Below are 24,140 nucleotides of genomic sequence, written 5' to 3' on the forward strand. Positions count from 1 at the left end.
AGACTATTTACATCGATACAAGAATATAGTAGGAGTTATATCAACTATCAATCATATATTTTTATGAAAGAAGATTTTGCTTTTTAGGCAAATGCCTAAGAGTTATAAAAAATAAAATCTTGAATAATTATTGCAAATAACAAACCTAATTTAGATTCAATAAAACTTAATTTATACACAAATTTGACCTTGACAAATACTTAATAAAATCAAAACATGACTTAAGTTGCTTAACAACAAACACTAACAACATTCATACTTCATGAGATATAGAAGTACTTAACAAAATGAGAACGTATAATAATGAATAATGTTGAGACTATCAATCGTTGGACGCTCTTTCTTCACTATTACTGTCCTAATTGAATTAGTGTGATGAAAATTTGTGTCTCTAGTTCCTCAATAATAAATGCTTTTTCAATGTTGGTTGATTTGGTTTTTGCATAAAAGTTGGTTTAGGGAGTAAATTGGCATTCAATGTTTTTAACACTTTATTCTTACCTATTATTGTTTCAGCTCGAATTATTTTTCAGTATTTGTTTTTACCAAAATTCTTATATTATTGTATTTTGTCACATATATGTTTCAATTTGTTCTTTCTATTTATTGTGTATTTTTTTTGTTATCATGTTATTGGGTATTTGAATTTGAAATTTTAACATTTATGTTGACCTATTATTATCATCATTCCAATTATTTTATACATTAATTTTATACTTAAAAAATTCTTAGATGTATTGTAATGATGTAATCTATCACATTTGTTATATCTTTTGATTTATTGTGTATTTGACTTTTAATTTTAACATTTATTTTATTTTTCTTCTAGTTTGAATTATATGTTTCATTATCTTTTTCTAAAATTCTTATATTATTTTAATATGTCCCCTAATATGTGTTATTTACGTCAGTTTCTTGCAATTCTAATTAAATTAATTGATTTTTCATGTGGTGTCATTATTGTGATGTTTGGGGATTTTTCAATTAACTTTATATCACATTTTTTCATTATTTTATAGTAATATAATTTACAGGACTCATTTGTTATATAAAGGGTTAATACTTAATTTGATTTCTTAGTTTATTTTAAGTATTTAATTAAGTGCCTTAGTTTTTTTTAGTATACAATTTGGTCATTTTATTTTCTAATTTTACCCAATTGGGTTATTTTTGTCAAATTTTTATGTATAGTCCAATTCAATAAGACGTATTTTCATAACTTTAATTATTTTTTAAAACTTGTTTTGACTTGTCTTATTAGGTTACTCTTTTAATTTTATCACTAAAGTTTTACCGACACCTAGGGGTGGAAATAGGCCAGGTCAGGCTTTAAAAAGTCTGAGCCTAGCCTACGATTAATTTTTGAAGCCTGAGTCTGACCTATAGCCTATCAAAGACTTTTATTTTGGCTTGGCCTGACCTTTTTAAAAGTCTAGCCTGACCTGGTAGCCTATTTAAAAACCTATTTAAAAATCTTCTTCACATTAAATCTTTAATATTCCTAGTTGTTTTTACCAAAAAAAAAAAAATAACACACCTTCTATAATAGGCTAAACAAGGCCTTAATATATAATTTGCCTTAATTTTTAATCTAACGTTAATTTAGTTGGTAGTCCTAAAAATATATTAATAATATAAACAAAAATCACCAAATGATATAAAATAATCTAAAACAAAAGAAAACCTCATACTTGAGGTAGTATCATCCAAGTCTATCAAACCAACATATTAATTATTACAACCAAAAAATAAAGTCTACATCTCCATTCTATTTGAACAATACTGGTACATAAAATATCTACCAATAAAATTAATAGTAACGTAATTTCATCATTAGCTCCTCCATATTCACCATAAGATAGGATATGATTTTTGTATATGAACGTAATAGGATATGATATGATATGATTTTTGTATAGGAACGTAATAAGATATGATAGGATATGATTTTTGTATACGAACGTAATATGATATGATTTTTATTTGCTCTAGGATACAGGAACGTAATAAAAGAAAAAGGAAACCTATTAGAAATAGAAAAAGGAACTGTTGACAGAAATAAGAAAACTAATAAAAATAATGAGAAATATAAAGGAACACATGACTCACACCTTGCAATTAAAATTTTACTTAATTATAGGAATGAAATCTGCTAATTTTTTAAAAAAATAATATTAATTATACCCAAAAAATAATATATATATATATATATATATATATATATATATATATATATAGGCCGGTCTATCAGACTTATAAGACTTTTTAATAAGCCTAAGCCTGACCTATTTAATTTAATAGGCTTTTAAAAAAGCCTGAGTCTAACATTTTACTTAAATAGGCCAGATCATGTCAGACTTTATGTAGGCCAAGTCGTAGGCCCATGTAGACCGACCTAGCCTATTCTCACCCCTACATACACCTCTTCATGAACATCTATGACAATTATGAGTCTAGATTTGACGTTTCTTATGCTTTACAAAGGACATTCAACCTCCAAAGAATATCCCACCCAGGTGGTGTTGGTAGTAGCAAGATATTGATTGTTAAGAAAAAATATCTAATTGTAGTGACTATAACCGATGATAAATAAAGTTTTAGGCAGTGACTTTAATTGGTAAGAAATAATGTTTTTTGGTAGCAACAATAGTTTTTAAGACATGTAAAATATAAAATATGACAATAACTTTAATAACTTCTACAAATGACTTATGGCAGCAACATATATGTGAAAATGACAATAATAATTATCGTTGTTAAAACATATGTAATGCCAGTGACATTACTTGCAAAAACTTTTAACAAAGAATTTTTAGGCAGTAACCTCAAACAATAATTTTTCGTTGTCAAAAGTTGTTTTTGTAACGGATGCAATGCGAGTAAACTTTTTTCTTGTATAATAGCATTTATTTTTCTTATTGGTATCATTAAAATCCACCAATTTCCATTTTGGGTTATTTCTAATTGAATCTAGAATAACTTAAAGGCTAAAATTTGCATTTAGAATAACCTAAAGGCTAAAATTTGCATTTAGATTCAATCTTTGATAACTTTTTTTGGCAAGTTTTAGTAAGAGATAACCTCCAATTTACGGGAGCTCACACGTGAAAATAATGAAAAGGAAAACAAAGTAATGATTGAAAATTGGGGTGAAAAATCTAATCCGTGTGAAATATGTTTATTTTAAAACAGTATTTGTCAAACATGGCCAAATTATAATGATAAAAGTAGAATCAATTTTGTAAAATATTCAAAAGTACCGTGTAGTGTGGTCAAAACCACATTTAGTAATATTTTACATACATAAAACAATGACAGTAATCCTTTCACTGAAGCAAGGGAAGTAAAGCATTTGGCGTGTGTTTGTTGGAGAATATTTGGCGTTGAAAAGGTCGGAACAACTAAAAACAAATTAATAGGTTTGAAGCTTTTTCAACTAATTTATTGAATGAATATTTATAAACGTGGAACAACCAATAGAATTATAAAATAAGACAAATCAATATCTTGTGTGGTACATATGAAGCATGTGTTTAGGTTAAACGTGGTCTAATTAGTTTTTTTAAAAAGAGTGAGTCAATGAAAATATCTGATAACAAATTTGTCTTGTCAGATATTGTGATGACATGTAGCCAGAAATTAAATTTATGAAAGAATTTTATGTTTTGATGTGCAAAAAATTATTGCACTCGTGTATGGATAATTGATTTATTTGTTTTGAATGTGACTAATGCATCAAACAGAAAGCAATATCTATAGGTTGTGAAATAATAACTATTAAGATTGGTGAGATATTTCATTTTATTTTCCTTTATAGAATGGTTAGATTTATATTTAAACAATATATCTCGAAGCTAGGTCTTTTATAATGCATTCCAACTTCCGAGCAATATCAAAATATGCTACTTATTTGAAGGATTAACTATATATCTATGTAAACACAATAACTATTTATTAAGGTACATTCTGCACAAAAAATATAATGTAAATTTAAATTTTATTTTTATGGAAAAAATTGACATATCTATTTTACTTTTAGTTACATTACATGCAACATAATATCATTTAACAAATTGAGATACTTTGATTAGAAAAGTTTTAATATATCCATATATATCTTTCAATTTATTCTTAGCTTCTGGAATTTGTATTGCAAGCTTGTCTGTATCATTCCCATTGATAGTCATAGCTTTAGATTCATAATCATTTTCCTCATTCCTTTCAATATTTTGTTTTGAACCATTTGCAGACTTGTTAGCATTACTGGCCGGTGTGGCTTTTCCAAGATTGCTGCCTTCAGCACCACCACAAAACAACGCAGTTTGAGGGAAGTCGGGAATATCAGGAAGGCTATGATCATTAAGAGGAGGAGAAGAGTGTGTATGCTTGCACTTTTTGTGTTGAGTATCATGCACCATATGCTTGCGTTTCCGCTTACGATGTTTTCTTGACATCAAGCTTTAAAACCACAAAAAAAAAAAAGAATGTGAGACAATTTTCTCAATCTAGACATATAAATCCAACTAGTTTCAAAAAAGAGGAATCCTAACAACACTCTTTCCACACTTTTTTTCTAACACTCTGTATGTGATTGGTTAAAAGAAATTGTCTTAGTATTCCTTCGTAACAGTCTTTTGTATCTCTTTCTTATGAGCAACCTATTCACAATCACAACAAAATATATCACAAATACAAAATATAATCATAATATATTCATTTTCACATCCTTAAACTCATAATTTAATAGAGTCCAAAGAAAAATGTAAAAATTTGATGGAGAGAAAGGAAATACCTCTCCTCAAAAGCTTCAACAATATCAGGAATATACTCTAGATTTTCTGGAGGCTCCCAAGTGTTGGTTGTCTCAGGCCACCCATTCCTTTGGTGATAAACAAATGAACTAGTCAGCAATATATATAAAAAATTGCACACTAGACCCTTTTCCCTTTGAGTAATCATATCCATACATTCCCGCTATCTATCAACCCATTTATACTCCATTTTCTTTCAATCTCTCCTTATTTTTCATAACATCATTTGTCACATCCTTATCTTTCATCACAACCCAGCCAAGAAATTAAATAAGAACAAAAGACAAATGAGCAAAAAGGGTTACTCACCATTTGATTAAGTATTGAACTTGACCCTGTCATTTACAACATTTTAAATCAACATTGTCGTAAAGGAGAACCCAAAAAACAAAAAACAAGTCAGGCCAAAAAAGAAGATTGTCAGCAACAACAAAATACTATTCCACTATCAGAGATGGATTACGTAAACCACATGACATCAATCCAGAAAATCTATTCCCCATAAGAGCAAAAAAAAACTAGAAAAAAAATCTCCACTACAAATAAAACTAGACCAAAAACATTACTAATAAAAATCCCCATTACAAATAAATTAATTAAAAAAAAACCATACAGACACAACACAAAATAAGGAAAAAAAAAACATAACCCTCAATCACCAAAGAAGAATATATAAGAAGAAAAAACAATAACAAAGCATGAGAGGTTGGCTACATGAAAAGGTACCTTCATTAGACCCAAAAAAAACTAGAAAAAAATCCCATTATAGATAAAACTAGACCAAAAAAACTCAGAAAAAACCCATTCAAATAAAAAAAAAACAACACAACACAAAACAAAATAAGGAAAAACATAATCCTTAACCACCAAAGAATGAGAAGAAGAACACAACAAAGCCTATGAAAGGTCGGCTACATGAATAGGTACCCCCATTAGACCAAAATAATAACTAGAAGAAAAAAATCCCCATTACAGATAAAGGTAGGTAAAAAAAAACTAAAAAAAAAAACTCATTATAAGGAGAAAAAGAAGCAAACCCAGAATGACCAAAGAAGAGAAAAATAGAGAACTTTTTACCTTGCGCACCCTCTTACGACGTATAGCTTCAACTTCAAAGAAATTTTCACCAAGAACAACAACACCTTGTTGTCCTCTTTGAGCCCCAGCAGCAGTACCACTACAAGCAACATTTTCTTCATCTTCTTTCTCTCCCTCAGGGCCATCATCTTCTTCTTCACCTTCATTACTCTTCACATGGGATTTTTCCTCTTCTTCACTTTTCCGCAATCGAGTACCCTTGATCCCCTCAAAATTTTGAACTTTGACACCCCCACCATCTCCACCACCCAAATCAACACCACCACCACCAACAACAATGTTCAGAGCCTCAAAGTTAGCCTTTTTCATCCCATCACCACCCTTCATTGCAACAACACAACAAAAATTGAAAAGGAACAACCTTATATTTATTAATTTTCTTGTTGTTTTGTAATTAATAATGCATTAAATAAAAATACATATATTTAATGTATTAAAAAATCAAAAACATGTAATTATTAAATACATTGACTTTCATTTGTGTTATAAATAAGATATTAAATGAAAAAATTGTATTTAAAGCAGTAAAAAAAATATCATTAAATAGATACACTAAAGGACTGAATGACAAAATTTGATTGTCCTTTATTGTTCCTCTAATTTATAAAAACTGAAGTTTTGATTCTCAAAGTGCATTTGTTGACATTTTATACTTATTAAATGATAATCATAGGCATAAAATATGTTTGGGGTTGATGAGAAATTTGAAAAGTATAAATTGTGTTCTTATAAAGTATTTCATATTAATTTGATCTTTCACTACTACAAAAAACAGTTTTAACATCGGCTTATTAACATCGGTTTTGTCCAAAACCGATGTTAAGTTAAACGCGGTGGCATATTTGTAAATAAAGTATCCTTCTTAATATCAGTTTTTTCAAAAAATCGATGTTAATGCATAAACGTTAATATCGGTTTTTCAAAAACCGATGTTAATTAATGATGTTAACATCGGTTTTTGGAAAACCGATGTTAACGTATGAAATGTTAACATCGGTTTTCCAAAAAACCGATGTTAATATAAACTTTTTTGTAATTATTTATATATTTAAAAAAAATCATATATTGCGTTATTAATTATATTTTAATTAAAAAATAAAAAAATTAATAAATTCAAAAGGTAAGCATTTAAAAATTAAACTAAATTTTTAAAATGAATTTTGTAATTTTAATTTTATTATTTCATGATTATCATTTAAATATAACACACATTTATATAAATTATTTGATATTAGTTAATTTGAAAATGTAAAAAAACTGTTTTTAATAATAGAATTTAACTTTTATAGAATTTTTATAGAATGTTGGTAAAAATAATTATATCATAAAAAAATTAAAATCTTTTATTAATATATTTTTATTTAATTATTATAAAAATAAAAAATTAGTTTTTTTCTACGAAGTCAGCGTCATTAATATTTTGAGAAGTCACCTATTACGGTTTTATTTTTCTGCAAAAATAAAGTCAAATACTGTTTATTAAGATATGTATTAATAATTATATAATACATATTTATTCACTGACGCACAAGACTATAAAATTACCATTTTTTTTGGAATTTAGTTAGATTAGAAATTGACTCCCTCCAAAAATAAAAGGGCTTAAATACAAAATACATGGGTTCAAAATTATAATCAAGGTAAAGGATTCTTGTCAAGCTAAAGGATAAAAATACCTCAATAATTTAAAGAGTAAATTACTCTTTGAAAAAGTACATAGATTTTTACTTTCATACATTTACTCTTTAAATCAACAAGTACTTAATGTTGGAGATAAATTTGTAATTTCAAATCGTTATAATATTATTTAGATTTAGAAGATATTATTTTAGTTTTATGATTTGTTTAGATTTTAAAGATATTATTTAATTTTTAAATTAGATATTTTTTTTTCATTTAAAATTTAGAATGTTAGGTCATGTGGAGGGAAGGTAAGGTTTGTAAGTTTATCCAATTTATTTTAAAAACTTATTGTGAAAAGATTGTGTCTAGGTTCAAATCATGTAGATATATAGGATGAAAGATTAAATCACGTTGAATAAAATAAATAATGTTTAGGTGTTGATTTTTTATTTATTATTATTATGTCTTCTTTCTCATGTTGTGCTCAATAAAATAGATGTGTGTTTTTCTCCATCGCTTACACTAAATACAATCTTTGACAAAAAAAATATACTCCCCCAGCAAAAAAAAGCTCTCACTAGTCATTTTTGCTACTTGAAGCACTACTAGAAAACATTAATATTACTAGGAAAGACGAAAAATCATCTAAAAAAATAATCCCAAACATATATACACATCAAATAAATTCCATACTTTAGAGTTATTATTTGTTATAGTTGAATATAATAATATACACAAATGTAAACTCCTCTCTACATTATAAAAGTGCTATATAAAAAATAGTAATTTGTAAATAGTTAAATTAAATGTTAATTATATTTTGCAATTTTTTATAGTATATATACATTTACCAATAATAAATGTGATTTCCTTATTTGGTATATATTTTTACTTGGACTTCTCTATCTTTTTACTTTTTTTTATCATGTAATTTCTATGCAAACCACTCACTACTCTCATTTACGATTGTCGTAAACAAATTTTAAATTGATTCCTTAACCACGATATTTTCCTAAAGAAACCAAAATGCAGACAAACATCCATTTTAACTAACAAACTAACACTAAAATACACATCAATAAATAACAAACAATTCTTATAATATATCAAATTTAACGTTTTATTTTAAAAAAATGAAAAAGTTTACTAGTGTTTTATGGAGCACCATGAGAAGAAGCAAGGTAGCGAGTGGCTCTCTGCTCTTCACTCGAGGCTTCAAAATTATAATCAAAACCAACACTCATCAATGTCAGCGCCAACAACGATGTACCACACAACATGCACAAGCATCGAGTTGAGTAGAGTAAATATTCTCAGACTTGCTATGCTTAAAAGATAAGCTTGACACAACAAATAGAGATGAAAATAAAATTACTCTCAGTGAATGTGTACGTATTCACCACAAATTGCTAATTGTATATTACTCTCCATCCCACTCCCCTATCGTCTTGCTACATATATGTTTATAATTATTAATAATGTAGTTATATATAATTTTATTATTATATATTATATTTAATTATTAATTACATAATTATGTAATTATTTCATATTTTTTTTATAATTATTAAAATATAAATGAATTATTTCAATAGTTAAATAAATAATTATAGTTATAATACTAATTACAATAAAATTAAAAATTATATATTTAACCAAAAATATAATTTAACTCTTAAATATGTTTGTATTATTTATTTTTTATTAAATTAAATATATTGATTAAATTAAAATGTCATTAATAACTTAATCTATAATTTATTTAAAGTATATGAAAAAATAATTTCTTTTAAAAAATAGGAAATGTGTTTCCCGCAAGTTTCTTTGAATCCAATAAAAAAAAGTCAAAACATGGTCGTTTTTCAGTGTGTGAGCTTTATTTTTCAGAGTGTGAGTGGTAAAGTGCGTTTTTGTGAACTCAAAATTCCCAAAAGCAAAGAACATAGCGCCAACTCAAAATTCCCAAAAGCAAAGAACACAGCACCACGAAGAACACAGCGCCACAAAGTGGTAAAGTGTTGGTTTTGTGAACACAGCGCCATTTTACTTAATTTATTTTTTTTCTTCTATAAAATAGATCCAACTTATATTTAACTTTAGTTTTTCTTTCTTTTATCTTTAGGATCGAACAGGATATAAAAACCCTTTTGCTGGTTTTGGAGGCTTTGGCACCTTTAGACCTCTCTGGATGGATTGCTAGTGTAGGTGAGTTTCCATTCTGCTACTTGAGGATTATGTAGGTTCATCATTGATATTTATATATGGTGAATGATGATTTTTCTATAGACTCTGTGAGAAAAATGCCTCAAGTTAGGGTTTGCGTTTTTATGCTGATTTTATTGACTCTATGAGGAAGAAAATAATATATTAAAAAAATGGTACTATGAGATTTATATCTTTTATATTTTATTTTGATCTAAAAGTTTATCTTGTATTTTATTTTTTTTCTCTGATTCTCTTATGTAAATCAAACACACCTAAATGGACCATTTATATTTATTTATTTATTCACATTTTGATACGGCATGACGCATGTACATGGAATTAATTTATAGCATTTACTAAACCAAGCACTATCCATGGCGATGGTGGGTCTCATAAATCATAGCGCTTAAAAGGGGAGGCTGGCTATAAAAAATATCTGGTTATAAAAAATCATTCCCGGGTCTGCACTTTGACCTTGCTTCTGCACTTTGTTATTATTGCTACTTGGCCTGCCACTGCTTACCTGCTTTTGTTAGGGGCCTGCTGGCCAGTAAAATGCATGACACAACTAAGGCTATTGTCACCAATCTCATTTCCTTGATAGAAAAATATGGCTTTGTTCTTAATGGGGCTAGAGCTTACTACACTAACAGGAGGTACTCCACTCCGCTCGTCTTGTGCCTGTTATGCTATGCCATTTGCCAAAACATTCATTTTTATGTCAGAATAATAATACCTTTAACTAATATACTACTCCCTCAACACTTATATATAAGAAAAAAGTATTTTTTCATGTTCAACTTAAATAAATAAATCTAATTAATTCTAATTTTATCTTTAATAATTCTTTTTTATTTGTGATAATAAGTTTCAATTAAAGATATTTTTAAAAATAACCTTATTTTTTATTAGAGATTAAAAAAATTAAATGATGTCAACTAACTTTCTCAATTAGTATGAAATTAATTATTTTTCTTATAATATGAGTTTAGAGGGAGTAGTGTACTAGTAACATGTAACTTTTGTCCTATAATAAATAAGTATTGCCTGACTTTGGTGTTTTTGTGTGCTTATGATTTAGTTGCATGCCCTTTCATACAACGTTATTAATGCCATTTATTGAATTAGACTTTACGATTATCAATTTTTTATTTATTTTATAATTTACTAATTTTTTGATTTTAAAACAACTTAATAAATTGCTTGATTTCACTCTCGTCATCATACCTTTGATATCATGCCACATTCTCATTCATATCAGCACTCTTTTCCTTGTGAAATAAAACTATAAAAGGAAGTTATTATAAATAATTATTGTTCTTATAAACTGAAATGGTGACTATAAGCTTTACTATGATTTTATAGCCAGCCTCCCCTTTTAAGCGCATTATCATCCTATGTCATCTTTACATCACATACATATCACTAGTGGAGCTCCCATCTACACTACAGAGCAAATAGTCACTCCGTGAGAAAAATGCCTCAAGTTAGACATATAGTAGCATCATATGATTCACATCCCTTCTCTTCTCTATGTAACTTGTAATGGACTCAACATTTTCGTGAAACTTCCGTATATTGAATTACTAAGTGAGTAAAGATAAATTTACACTCAAAATAATATTTACCAAACATGTACTAAGTATCAAGCTACAAAAACTTATATATTTGAATTACTAAGCTTCTTATTATTAAATTTTTTATCCTACATAAAATACAATTATTTAATGCTAATAAAAATTTACTGTTCTGAGGCTTATATTTTTGTTAAGATTACATTTTTCTTGTCATTTGGTTTTTCAATTTAGGTACCTATTATGTTTTATTTCATGACAATTTCCATAGTTGTCATGATGCAGGGAATATGAGCCTGTATTTTTCTAAATCATCAATCACTTATTTAGTCTGCTTGAAATGATTGCATGAAGCATGGAGGGACCTAGTTAGGTAATCTCACCCCAGCACTTCGCACTATGGTAGGGATCTTATTGAGCATGAATGGATATTCTAATGTGTCATGTGAACAATGTATATATCTATTTTTCATCATTAATTAAGTGAGATATAATCTAAATTTATATAAAAAAATTAAAAGTAAATGCAAAACATTCATGTGAGAAAATAGATGAAAAGGTCAAGTCTTGTATAAAGCATATTCATTTTATACAAAAGCACAAGACGACAAAAGTACAATGCAAAACAGCGGGGTCACCTTAAGGGCTGAATCTCAACACTTTGCAACTGTACATGATGACAATCCCTGTGTAGCTTCAATCCCTTACTTTGGCTTCATTGATGAAATATGGGAGCTTAACTATGTCAAATTTACTGTTTGTGTTTTCAAATGTAAGTGGGTTGACAGCAACACCGGTGTGCGGACTGATGATGTAGGATTTACGTTGGTAGACCTAAAGAAACTAGCTTACCAGAATGACCCTTTCATCATGGCAGAACAAACTAAGCAAGTATTTTATGTGCAAGACCCTTATGATGAAAGGTGGTTTGTGGTTCTACACGGGAAAACAATTGGTGTTAATGTAGAAGATGATGATTCATACATGGACACTTATGTTAATCCTTTGTCTACACAAATGACTTCTAACAGTATCGAAGAAGAAGAAGCTGACGACGTTCATGCTAATTGTAATGATCATGATGAAGGAGAATTAATTAACATCATCTAACGTAATTTTCTAATATAGTATTTCATTTCGGTACATTCATTTACATAACTCATACAGTGTTTTTTGATAATATTAACTAACTCAACTTTTTCTCTTTAAAGGACCATGGCTACTCCACCTGCCTCGCCTCCTCCTCCTACAGGCGCATCAGCGTCTCCATCTACGTTGAAGCGGACACGCAAGGCGACACGACTACGATCATTGGCCACTAGACCACCTGGGGCAGAAAGACCTGTGGTCAACGTCGATCCTGCTACCGGCAAGGCCGACGGTTCCCACAAGAAGAAATTAAGAACATATTTGGGGATTGTCGCTCATGATAAGGTCAACGTGACATATGACACCTGGAAGGAAGTCCCTACTGCTCAGAAGGATTTGATATGGGAGGATATTTAGGTATTTGAGTTTTCTTCGTTGATTTTCTTTAATAGTCTAAATTTGTTATTTACTTACAATAAAACCTAATTTATTGTTTGTCAGGCGGAATTTGAAATCCCTGAATCTTCTGACAGTAGGACAAAGAAGAAAATTCGTCAAATTTTCGGCGAGCGCTGGAGGCAGTTTAAATCTGACATGACTAGGAAATGGGCACTTGCAGCCGACAAGGATGGTGCGGACGACATTGTCTGTGAAAAATATGGCATTAGCAAGGAAAAATGGACCTAGTTTTGTCAGACCCACAGAGACGCCTCATGAGAGGTATGTACTTTGTCATTTTAGTTGTTTTCCACAACAAAATCACTTCTTATAATTTATTGTAATAATCATTTTCATAAATGTTAAACTTTTGTAAGATGTGCGAAAAAAGGCACAGGCCTCTCAGAAGCAAAACACTGCCCCCCACGTATTGTCTCGTGGGGGTTATGAATATTTAGAAGAAAAGATCATGGCTGAGAACACAGAAAAGAATAGAAGAAGCTGCCCAGTCTGGAAGCACTGAGGGCATCATTGACCCTCCATCTCCCATCAGATGCCACGTGAAATGGAAGATGGCTTGCACGAAGAAAACTGGACAGATGACGTCTGAGGCAGCAAAGGAAATAGCTGACAGGATTGTAAGTCATTTTTTATTAATAATTGTAATTATCTTTGTGTATTCTGTGAATTCCTTGGACAAATATGTGTTTGGTACAGGATTCTTTGGACGAGCAGGCGTCACAGGGATCTTTCGTCCCCCATGGACGTCAAGATATCCTAACTGCTGCCATTGGGCGACCAGAGCACCCTGGCCGTGTTCGTGCTGTTGGAGCCGGTGTCACCATAAAGCAATACTTTGGATCGGCTTCACGAACGTCCCGCAGTTCTTCCTCCATGTCTCCTGAAGACCTAGAGCAACTGACCCAACAAATCAGAGACCAACTGGAGGAGTCAATCACAGAAAAAGTGACTTGAAACATGATGGCATCCTTCAGCCAGATGTAGTCCCAGTTTCAGTCTAAGATGCAATCACAGGGACTTGCACTACTTCCAGAGTCAGAGGTTGGTCCCTCAAGTCCTCGTGTCAGCACAAAGGAGAGTTGTGTTGCTTCCTCAGGGAACGATCCAGGGACGGGTCACTCAGACAAATGCGGGCTATACATTGAAGAAAATCTTTCCCGCCTGGTTGCCCTAGGAAGACTTTATGAGGGATCCACAACAGTTCACAACATCCCTTTGTTACATGGCCAAGTCAAGGTTGGTGTTGAGGAGGTTAAAGATACAGAGGCTCTCGTTCATGTACCCACTGACGAGGTTACCTTAGTGGGGCAGACACTTAACACCTTCCTTGCTTGGCCAACATATCTTGTGAAGCGTTTATCAAAACAGGTATTTTAATCTGATTATATGTTTATTTTTTTCAATTAATTTGTTCACTGTAATCAAAACTTGCTAATTAACTATGTTTTATCAACAGGCAGCTGTGCCTCTAGCAAAACCTCCAGAAAGCCCGGATAAAGAGGTCGATGACCCCCTGTACCTGATCCTTCCCGCCTGGTTGCCCTAGGAAGACTTTATGAGGGATCCGCAACAGTTCACAACATCCCTTTGTTACATGGCCAAGTCAAGGTTGGTGTTGAGGAGGTTAAAGATGCAGAGGCTCTCGTTCTTGTACCCACAGACGAGGTTACCTTAGTGGGGCAGACACTTAACACCTTCATTGCTTGGCCAACATATCTTGTGAAGCGTTTATCAAAACATGTATTTTACTCTGATTATATGTTTATTTTTTTCAATTAATTTGTTCACTGTAATCAAAACTTGCTAATTAACTATGTTTTATCAACAGGCAGCTGTGCCTCTAGCAAAACCTCCAGAAAGTCCGGATAAAGAGGTCGATGACCCCCTGTACCTGATGACATTGAGCATCCCACAACTGTTTTTGAAACCTCTCCAGGTTATGTGGGATACTACCATATTCGGGGTGTTTAATCAAAACTTTCCATTGTATATAAATCACGAAGATCTCTCTGAAATTGCACACGGTGGTCAATGTCTCAGCATATCTGTTATACAGTTGTGGATTCTGTAAGCCATTTTAGATTACTATTAATTACCAAAGTAATTGTTTTAAATTTATACATAATTAACTTTGACTTAACAACACAGCCATCTGACTGAGACAAGTGTGCGAGCGGGGAATTTTGATGTGTATGGATTCCTCGAGCCACAGTCCATTCAGAGATTTGGGCAATCACAATTTGAATCCGAAAGTTAAATCAAGAGTTGGATACAGAGTTCAAAACGAGATGTTTACCTTGGAGTCTACCTGAATGGGTAAGTCAAACACAATAATTGAATTTAAATAATTTATACTACTACAATAACTCATATTCGTCTCTACTGCAGCGGACACTGGCAAATGGTCGTCATTTTGCCTCAGGAAAACCTAGTTGTCTGATTTTGTTCTTTACATAACAGGCCAGACAACTACCTTAAGGGAATAATTAACAGGTCAGTATTGTTTTCAATACATTTTCATTGGCATAACTCAACAATATCAATATTTTAATGTTCCTCATATTCAACACTAGTGCTTTGAAAGGACTTGATGATGCTCCACAACCGAAATCCAAAGCTGCTGCTAGGTGGATTGTTGTTAAGGTACGTGATTTAAATAAAAGTTCTACTTATATATATTTTATGTGTGTGTACACTAATTGTAGTTAACGTTTAATTAATATCCAAATTTCATTATGTATTTAGTGTAATAGACAAAAAGGAATCACTGAATGTGGCTACTACGTGATGCACTGGATGTCCACGATAATCTTAGGATCTTTCAGGAATAATTGGGAGACGGTAATTGTTTATTTCAAACAAAGTTGGTTTTCTTATAATTGTTATTACATTATTAATTTATTTTTTTATTTGATCATGCAGTATTTTAATGAAGTTAGACCATTGGAAGCAGAGAGATTCAAGGCGCTTCGCATCCAGTGGGCACAGTATTATCTAAAAGTTAGAAATCAAATATAGGATGCTAGACAACTATGTAACTTTAGGTTACTTAATTAGTTTACATACTTTGCATTACATTTTTTATAATTGTTGTTTCATCTTAACATTGAATAACCTTTGTTGATAACTAGTTTTTTGCTAAAACCTATTTGAAAACAGAATGCAAATGATATATGTTGTGTGTTGTGTGGTCTGACTTTAAATTTACAGGTTAAATTTTGGTTTTTTTTTTTTGTAAAAACAGAGACATTATTTAAAAAAAATTCCTGAAAACATCGGTTTTTTTTTTTTATAAAAAATCGATGTTAACGTTAGTTAAAATTGGTTTTTTGAAAAAACCGATGTTAATTGTCAATAGTAACACATTCGTTAACATCGATTTTTTTTTATAAAAAACCGATGTTAATTGTCAATAGTAACACATTCGTTAACATCGATTTTTTTTATAAAAAACTGATGTTAACTGTCAATAGGAACACATTCGTTAACATTGATTTTTTACAGAAAACCGATGTTAACTGTCAATAATAACACATTCGTTAACATCAGTTTTTTGAAAAAATCGATGTTAACGGTCAATAGTGGCACATTCGTTAACATCGGTTTTTTCAAACAATCGATGTTAACTGTCAACATTAACAAATTCATTAAGATCGGTTTTTTTTATAGAAAACCGATGTTAACTAACCTTAACATCGATTTTTTAAAAAACTGATGTTAAATGTCAATAGTAACACATTTGTTAACATCGGTTTTTTACAAACAACCGATGTTAACTGTCAACATTAACAAATTCGTTAACATCGGTTTTTTTACACGTTAACATCGGTTTTCTGTAAAAAACCGATGTTAACTGTCAATAGTAACACATTCGTTAGCATCAGTTTTTTTACAGTTAACATCGGTTTTTTTGTAAAAAACCGATGTTAACTAAAGTTAATATCGATTTTCTGAAAAAACCGATGTTAACTGTCAACACTAACACATTCGTTAACATCGATTTTTTGTAAAAACCGATGTTAACTTTCAACATTAATATACATTTTTTGGGTGTAATTCATATTAGCAACATCGGTTATTTATATAACCGATGTTGGTAATTTTACGTTAACATCGGTTTTTAAAAAACCGATGTTAACGATAATACTATCAACGTCGATACTTTCAACATCAGTTCAAAAATCGATGTTGAAAGTCATAAATAACCGATGTAGAAAGTATATTTTCTAATAGTGTTTGACAAAATAAAAATACTTTAGTTAGTCTTAAGTGATAATTTTGTTAGAGGTAATTTGACGTGTCTAACAAACTTATACATGTAATTTAATAATAAATGAATTAAATAATTTGTGGTGGTTAAAATCCTTTAAAATGAATTAAACAATTTATGATGACTAAATAATCTCAAAAATTATAATTTTTTGTCACTTCATGTGTGATTTTCTTGCACTTCTGATTATATAATAGAGGGGGAGATGAAACAAAAGTGGGTTCCGATGTATTTTGAGTGTAATTGAGAAGGTATTAAGAAAAAACAATTAAGTCTATTAACCATTTTAGGAAATCATCTAACAAGTTACCATCGAAGATCAACAAAAATATGTTTCACTTTTACAAGAATCAAATTAATACTTTTTAAATTTTATAGGAATTTCAAACATATTTTATCCTAATAATAATCATTTTTTTTATCGTCAAATGTTAACCGTTAATGTTTATTAATGAAGGGATTTGAACATGTGACTCATATTCCTTTTTTTTCTCCCTTCACCATTAGACCAACCTTATACCTTTATGATAATTATAATCGTGGTGAGGATCAAAATGCATTAATTATTTTTAAATTAATTAGAAAATACTAAAAAAATTTGAAAGACTAATATTAAATATAGAAAATATTAGAAGTATAAATATACATTTTACTTTTTACACGCATTCATCTTAGATATAATAATATATTTTTAACAGATTATTTTATTATCAATTAAAATTTATTAAGATTTCTAAGATCACATGAGAGATGTTTTTAGAGAGAGACTTATATGGAAAAGAAAAATTTAAAATTAAAACATATTCTCTTGTTTGAGGATAAAGTGTTTCTCTCCACACGTGATTTTGATCAAATTTATAATTTTATGGTAAATTTTTTCCTTGACAAAAGAGAAAGCTACCATCTGGATATGATCGAGAACTACCCTAAATAAATATTTAATTTATGGTGTCCACCTTCACTTCCAAAGTTACATCTTATTAGTTTACTCTTTTCTTCTGGCTTTCCTCAAATGATGAAGCAACATCAGCAAATTATCACATTAATATGAAAAAATAGAATCAAATTAAAATACACGTTTATCATATGTGATTAATTATACAGATCGATCTCTTGACTTCAAGAATGTGAGTAATTAAATCCTTCCATCAATTTGTTATATATTCTTCATTATTTTCATTGTCATGAGATACAACTATTCATATTACAAAGAAAAAGGAAAAAAAAATACTATGACAAACTATCCTCACACTTCTGCAATGCCATAAGAATGGCAAGATAGTAGTAATACATTTCATATATATATATATATATATATATATATATTCCCTTTTATTATTGCCACCTCGTGTCTATTGAAAACTGCCACATATTTTTGAATCATATATCCAGCTCCAAATCTGTCAAGGAGCTATCTTTACTCCGCTTTATGGCTACCGTGGATGACAAAGGACACTATAAAGAAACATCCGACAAATGTTTCAATGTTTCTTTAGCGTAACCTTAATTGGCTCATGATCCGAGCCAATTAAATGAGGAAAATTCAGCTTAGCTTTTGAGCCCCGCATCTTAAATGCAGCTCGATCATAAGCTAAAGCTGCATCCTCAGCGGTTTCGTAGGTTCCAAGCCACACTCTCACACCATTCCTCTTAGTGTCCCTAATCTCCGCCGCATACTTCCCCCACGGCCTCCTCCGCACGCCTCGGTAGCTCAACCCCTTCTTTGGAGGCGTGCGAGTGCCACGCGCGGCTGTAGTTTTACTATTTTGACCCTCATTTTCCATTTTCACAGCTACACTAACATTACTCACCTCATTTCCATTGGCGGGGAACCATCCGGTGGCAGCAGCATCACGCAAAGCACCGTAGATGACCATGTCATTGGTGTCGTTCTCCTTCAACGGCAGCTCCGCCCAATTCTCTGTCAAGAAAATGTTCCGGAAGCTAGAACTCCGGCAGAACGCTGCTATGGACGGCACCGATGCAGAAACGTCCTGAAACGGCGTCGTTACGGGTATCTCAAAGTGATCAAGAGCATTCACATTGGTGTTTAAAGCATGAGAGCTCATTGCTCCGTACAAGTTTGATGTTTCGTTGCTTTCGTAGGTTGTGTGGTTTGTGACTTGTGAATGTGGTGACTATGTTTGTGTTTGCTTTATAAGAAAAAAGTTAGATGGAGAAAAGGACTAGTATAAAATTCGATTCAATTGTGGCATTGATTTATAGTGGTTCCATGAACGTTCCTAATTTCCCATGTGCAATAAGGTTTGTCTCACGTGGTAAAATATACACTTTTTAATTTGAAAACACAAAAAAAGTACGTTGATGATTGTCTCCACTTTCCATTTTTATTCCATTATCAAATTTCTATTAATATAGCATTGGTCAAGGTTGAAACTTGAAAGTGACGATTGGTAAGGTGACAAAATGAATAAAAAAAGAGAGTAAAACGGTCAAACATTGGTAAGGGCAGAAGGCAAAAAGTATCAATTAATAAATTGCACGTGTGCACTATTCTTCCAAATGAGGATTAGGAAATACTCCCTCCGGTGTAAATTATAAATAAAATAAAAGACATATTTCACGTTTATTAAAGAATTCTTTATTTCTGTTAAAAGTGTGAGTCTCAATTAAAAATAAAAAAATTTAAATTATTTTTATTAGAACTTGATATCAAGTATATAAAAAGTTGTTGAACTTATTAAATAATAAAACATGTTTTAGAAATAATTTTATTAAATAAGTCAAAAGTGATTGATATTTATCTATATTTGAGATAAAGAAAAGGAGATATTTATTGCTTATATTTAAGATGAGATAGGAGGGGTATACTTTTTTATACATATTTTGTTTTTAATTAAAATTTATTAAAAATTATAAAATAAAAAATAAATTCATTTAATAAAAAGTTAAATCTATACAAATTTATGATTTTTTTTTAAAATCAGTCAACAATAAAAAAAAATCTATTACTAACTTTTATCATTCTTAATAACTGGTTTCCACATCTCACCTCCGTCTCTTTCATTAGATAATGATCGATGATTATAGAAGTTTGGACACAGCTTGGGGAGAAAACAGATTAAGTTACCAGAGGCTTCTTTTGGTGTACGTTAAAAGACAAAGTATAATATATATTGATAATAAAAAGAGCTTGGTGTTCATAGTTCATACATGAAAGTTATACAAGATTTACATTCTTTTGGTGTTCCTAGTTCATACATGAAAGCTATACTTTATGCATTTTAAGCTTGGTCTGCTTTTCAAAACAAGATCTGAACATAACTGATCTATATCTCTAACATATTTTTAAGGTGAAGAATCCTTTAAAATTTAAGAGTTTATTTTATAGTTAGATCTTTCGATTAGGCCAAAAGATCTATCTAAATAATAGATTTAAATTCCTTTGCAAATTAACAAGTCGGTTTAAGCCTTGAAACACTGGCTGATCTTTGTTGTAACGTAGGGGGCCATGCCCCCCCCCCCCCCCCCCCAATCTTTCTTTGGCAATTTCTTTATATATATATATATATATATATATATATATATATATATATTATTCTAATTGATTTTAATAAGATTTTTTCTAATATTTTTAATTATTCTTTACAGTTATTTGTTTCTTAATTATTAAGAATTTTAAGTAAGTGAACGGACACTAAAAAAACATATTAACTGAAATTAATTTTATTATTATTACTATTATAAACAATTTTCTTAAGTATTAATAATAATTTTCATACATTAACTTTTTCTTATTCTTATGGGTTTTTCAAGCAATTTTTTTTTACGAATTTTGTAATTTTTTATGCAAAGATTTGTAATGACTTTGGCAAAAACGTAATTATTAATTTCCTTAAACTCTTTGAAAAGTCTTTATAATTTTTTATTGTGTATTCTAGTATAATTTCGTTTTGTATAAAAAATTAATGCCTGTAATTTGCAGTTTCACAAAAATAAGTTAAAGATTATTTCTCTACTGCTTTATTCAATAGCTGTGACTAGATTAAAAATCATAAAAAAATTGAAGTGTTTTTATAATAAACTCGAAAATTTTTATTTTAATGTCATAAATATAAATAACATTTGAATAGTATCGTTAAAGGCTTAAAATCACTTGTGACAACAAAAATGCTTAAAATCACTTATAAGAAAATGATGTCATCAAAATTATTTTATTTAATTATACATTATAATTATAATTACTTTGACCTTCCAAATATTGTTTTTCAAACTCCGCCACTGCCTTGAAATATTCTTTGAACTTAATTTATTTAGTAAATAAGTTGGTTATGTCTATTGATATAAATTGTCCTTATTTAGATGGATAATTTATCTTTCAGCAGTAAATCATGTTAAAGAAAGTTTGTATATATATGAGTTTACATACACATATATATATGAGTTTACATATATATATATATATATATATATATATATATATATATATATATGAGTTTAATGTAAGAAATAATTATGTTCGCCACATGTACTTCTGGTACACCATATGCTGCCACATTTTTCACAATTTTCAAGTGTTGCACTTGCACTAATCTAGCTATGTGCCGTCACTTGAACAAGCACTACACAGATATATAAATAAAAAATAAAAAAATTGTCAAGAAAAAAGGAAAAAACACAAACAAAAAAAAAAAACAAAAGAATAAGCCCCGTCAAGTATGAAAGAAAGTGAGATCCACAATTATGTTGAACAAAATTAAATGAAAGCTAAAAACTAGTTAAAAGCTAAAAAAAACTAACTTGTTAAATTATAAGTGTTTAATAAAATTAATTGTTAAAGTAATTAAAAAATATAAAATAATTGAAAAATTAGAAATTATAAGTTAGGATTTTAAGAAATGCGTTTTAAAAAATGAGAAATTATTAAGAAGTTGTTAAAGAAAGTTTATTTATCAAATATTTAAATGAGTGTTTTAGTTAATAAAAAAAGTTAAAAATTAACTGAGATGTATTATAGATCATAGCTTATGTAGCGAATGTAACAAAAATTATGTTAAATTAGTAAAATAATAAGATGTTTTTACTTTCTTTTTTTAATAAGTTACCAAAATCAATAATTAGTACATAAGTTTTTATTAGTATTTTAGTCTAGAAATTGCATATGGTAAATATTTGTTTTATATGATTAAAATTTATTATAAAAATACTTCTAAATATATAAATCATATAATTAAAATTTATGACTGATCAAGCTCGTAGTACAATTCATAAATAAATATTTTTAAATTTATAAATTAATTTTAAATTTATAATAATAATTTATATCGTGATATAATATTAATAATCTTTTTTTAAAATATTGGAATTTAAGTTTGCAATAAAGATATTGAAAAAATAGACTAAAAGAGATAAAAAAAAAAATTAAGAAAAAATATTTAAAAAAATTTATCAAAGAAATTAAGCTCCTAATTAAGAAAAAAAACGACAGCTAAAAATACTCTCATTCAAAATATTCTAATTTATATAAAGAGAGGAATTATGTAAGGTATGGCGAATGAGAATTCTTAAATCCATAGGAGCTCCTGTGATGTGAGGTTTCATTTCTAGCATATTTATGACAGATCAAACTCGTGGAAGAAATCAGGAAGACATGAGTAAATAAGAAAAGGAAATAATTTCACATAATAATTGTATACAATTTTACTGAAGACAGTTTATTGACATGCATAGCATAACCTAAGAAAAATCAAGAGTTTTGTAGAAAATGTGAAACACCGTTGTTTTCATAACTAATATGGAAACAGTTTCAATCCTACGTGTACTGTTGGCATGTAATAAATTTATCATAACTAGTAAAATATTCCGAAGTCACCCTATCGAATCCACATAAACTTTGTATTTAAATTAATACAAATTCAATTCACAAGTAAGAGATAATAAATTTAAAATAAAAGATAATAAAAGATAAAAAATAGATTTAAATTAAAAAAAAGATGAAGATTAAAAATAGAAGATAAAAAAGATAGAAAAATTAAAGATTAAGATAAAGATAAAAAATAAGATAAGGAAAAGAAAAGATAAGATGATTAAAAGATAGGTTATCATAACATAGTAATGTTGTTGGGACCTAGCATGTCCTCTTTGTCTAAGATGTATGATTTTATGATTTTTCTTGTTGAATTTTTATTTGTGAGTACTTTTCTCATTATTGTGTTTTCTCCTCACTTTTCTCTTCATCTTTTTCTTTTGAGTCATGCTATTCTACAAGGTTTTCCTCCTAAGCTTCAATCTCTACAAAGTTTTTCTTCTCTTCTGGCCATAAATTTAGTCACTTCTTCCGTTAGCTTACCAACTTGAATTTCTAGACTTTTAAATGTTCATTGAGTAGATTCAGTGACTTCCTTGTATTGCATCAACAAATTATCCAGATTAAAAGTTCTTTCTTCTTCATATTGGTTGTAGGGTTGTAACTCTTGCTCCCACTGATAATTTTCCATGGAGTAGCTCTTGCCAACTTGAATTTCCTGGTTTTGCATTGAGTTTTGATTGCCTGTAGAGGTAGCATGGTATGACGTGAATTTCGTGAACACACTTTCAAGAGTAGGAGTTCTTTCTTCTTCATATTGATTGTAAAGGTGTAACTCCTGTCCCCACCAAGAATCACAATTTATCGGTGGTGGGTGATTGACCCTTGATCATGTGTTCTTAAGATACTCAGTCCACCTCTTATAAATATCTTCCATCTTTAAAATATCTCCCATGGATCAAATTCTTATGAAGTTTCACCCTACAAGCATAGACTCACAAGAAAAATGTTGTTTTTTTTTGTCTTTTTAGAAAAAAGAAAAAAAAAAGAGAAAAATAATTGCTTTAAAATTGCAATATGCAAATAATCAAGTACGAAAAACAAAGTCCCCGACAACTGCGCCAAAAACTTGTTAACTCGTTGGCAAGTGTACCAAATTTGTCACAAGTAGTAAAGTACTCGGAAGTCCGAGTATCGAATCCACAGAGACTTTGTTTGTACTTAGATTAATGTAAATCCAATTC

The 24,140-nt window shown here is 29.5% G+C and overlaps 2 protein-coding genes across 2 annotated transcripts; both read right to left on the bottom strand.

The window, feature by feature from the left end:
* Positions 1-3,931: 3,931 nt before the first annotated feature.
* LOC102666529 (chromo domain-containing protein LHP1) lies at positions 3,932-6,220 on the bottom strand. The gene is made up of 4 exons (XM_006576658.4): positions 5,889-6,220; positions 5,121-5,146; positions 4,793-4,879; positions 3,932-4,458 (listed from the first exon to the last, which is right to left on the bottom strand). Exons 1-4 carry the CDS (start codon positions 6,216-6,218, stop codon positions 4,062-4,064), a joined length of 840 nt encoding a protein of 279 aa, XP_006576721.2. The 5' UTR covers positions 6,219-6,220; the 3' UTR covers positions 3,932-4,061.
* Positions 6,221-18,155: 11,935 nt separating this feature from the next.
* Positions 18,156-19,316, bottom strand: LOC100793366 (ethylene-responsive transcription factor 13). The gene has a single exon (XM_003521022.4). It carries the CDS (start codon positions 19,196-19,198, stop codon positions 18,611-18,613), a length of 588 nt encoding a protein of 195 aa, XP_003521070.1. The 5' UTR covers positions 19,199-19,316; the 3' UTR covers positions 18,156-18,610.
* Between the last annotated feature and the right edge of the window lie 4,824 nt (positions 19,317-24,140).

The sequence above is a fragment of the Glycine max genome, chromosome 3 (assembly GCF_000004515.6).
Source record: "Glycine max cultivar Williams 82 chromosome 3, Glycine_max_v4.0, whole genome shotgun sequence".
NCBI lineage: Eukaryota > Viridiplantae > Streptophyta > Magnoliopsida > Fabales > Fabaceae > Glycine > Glycine max.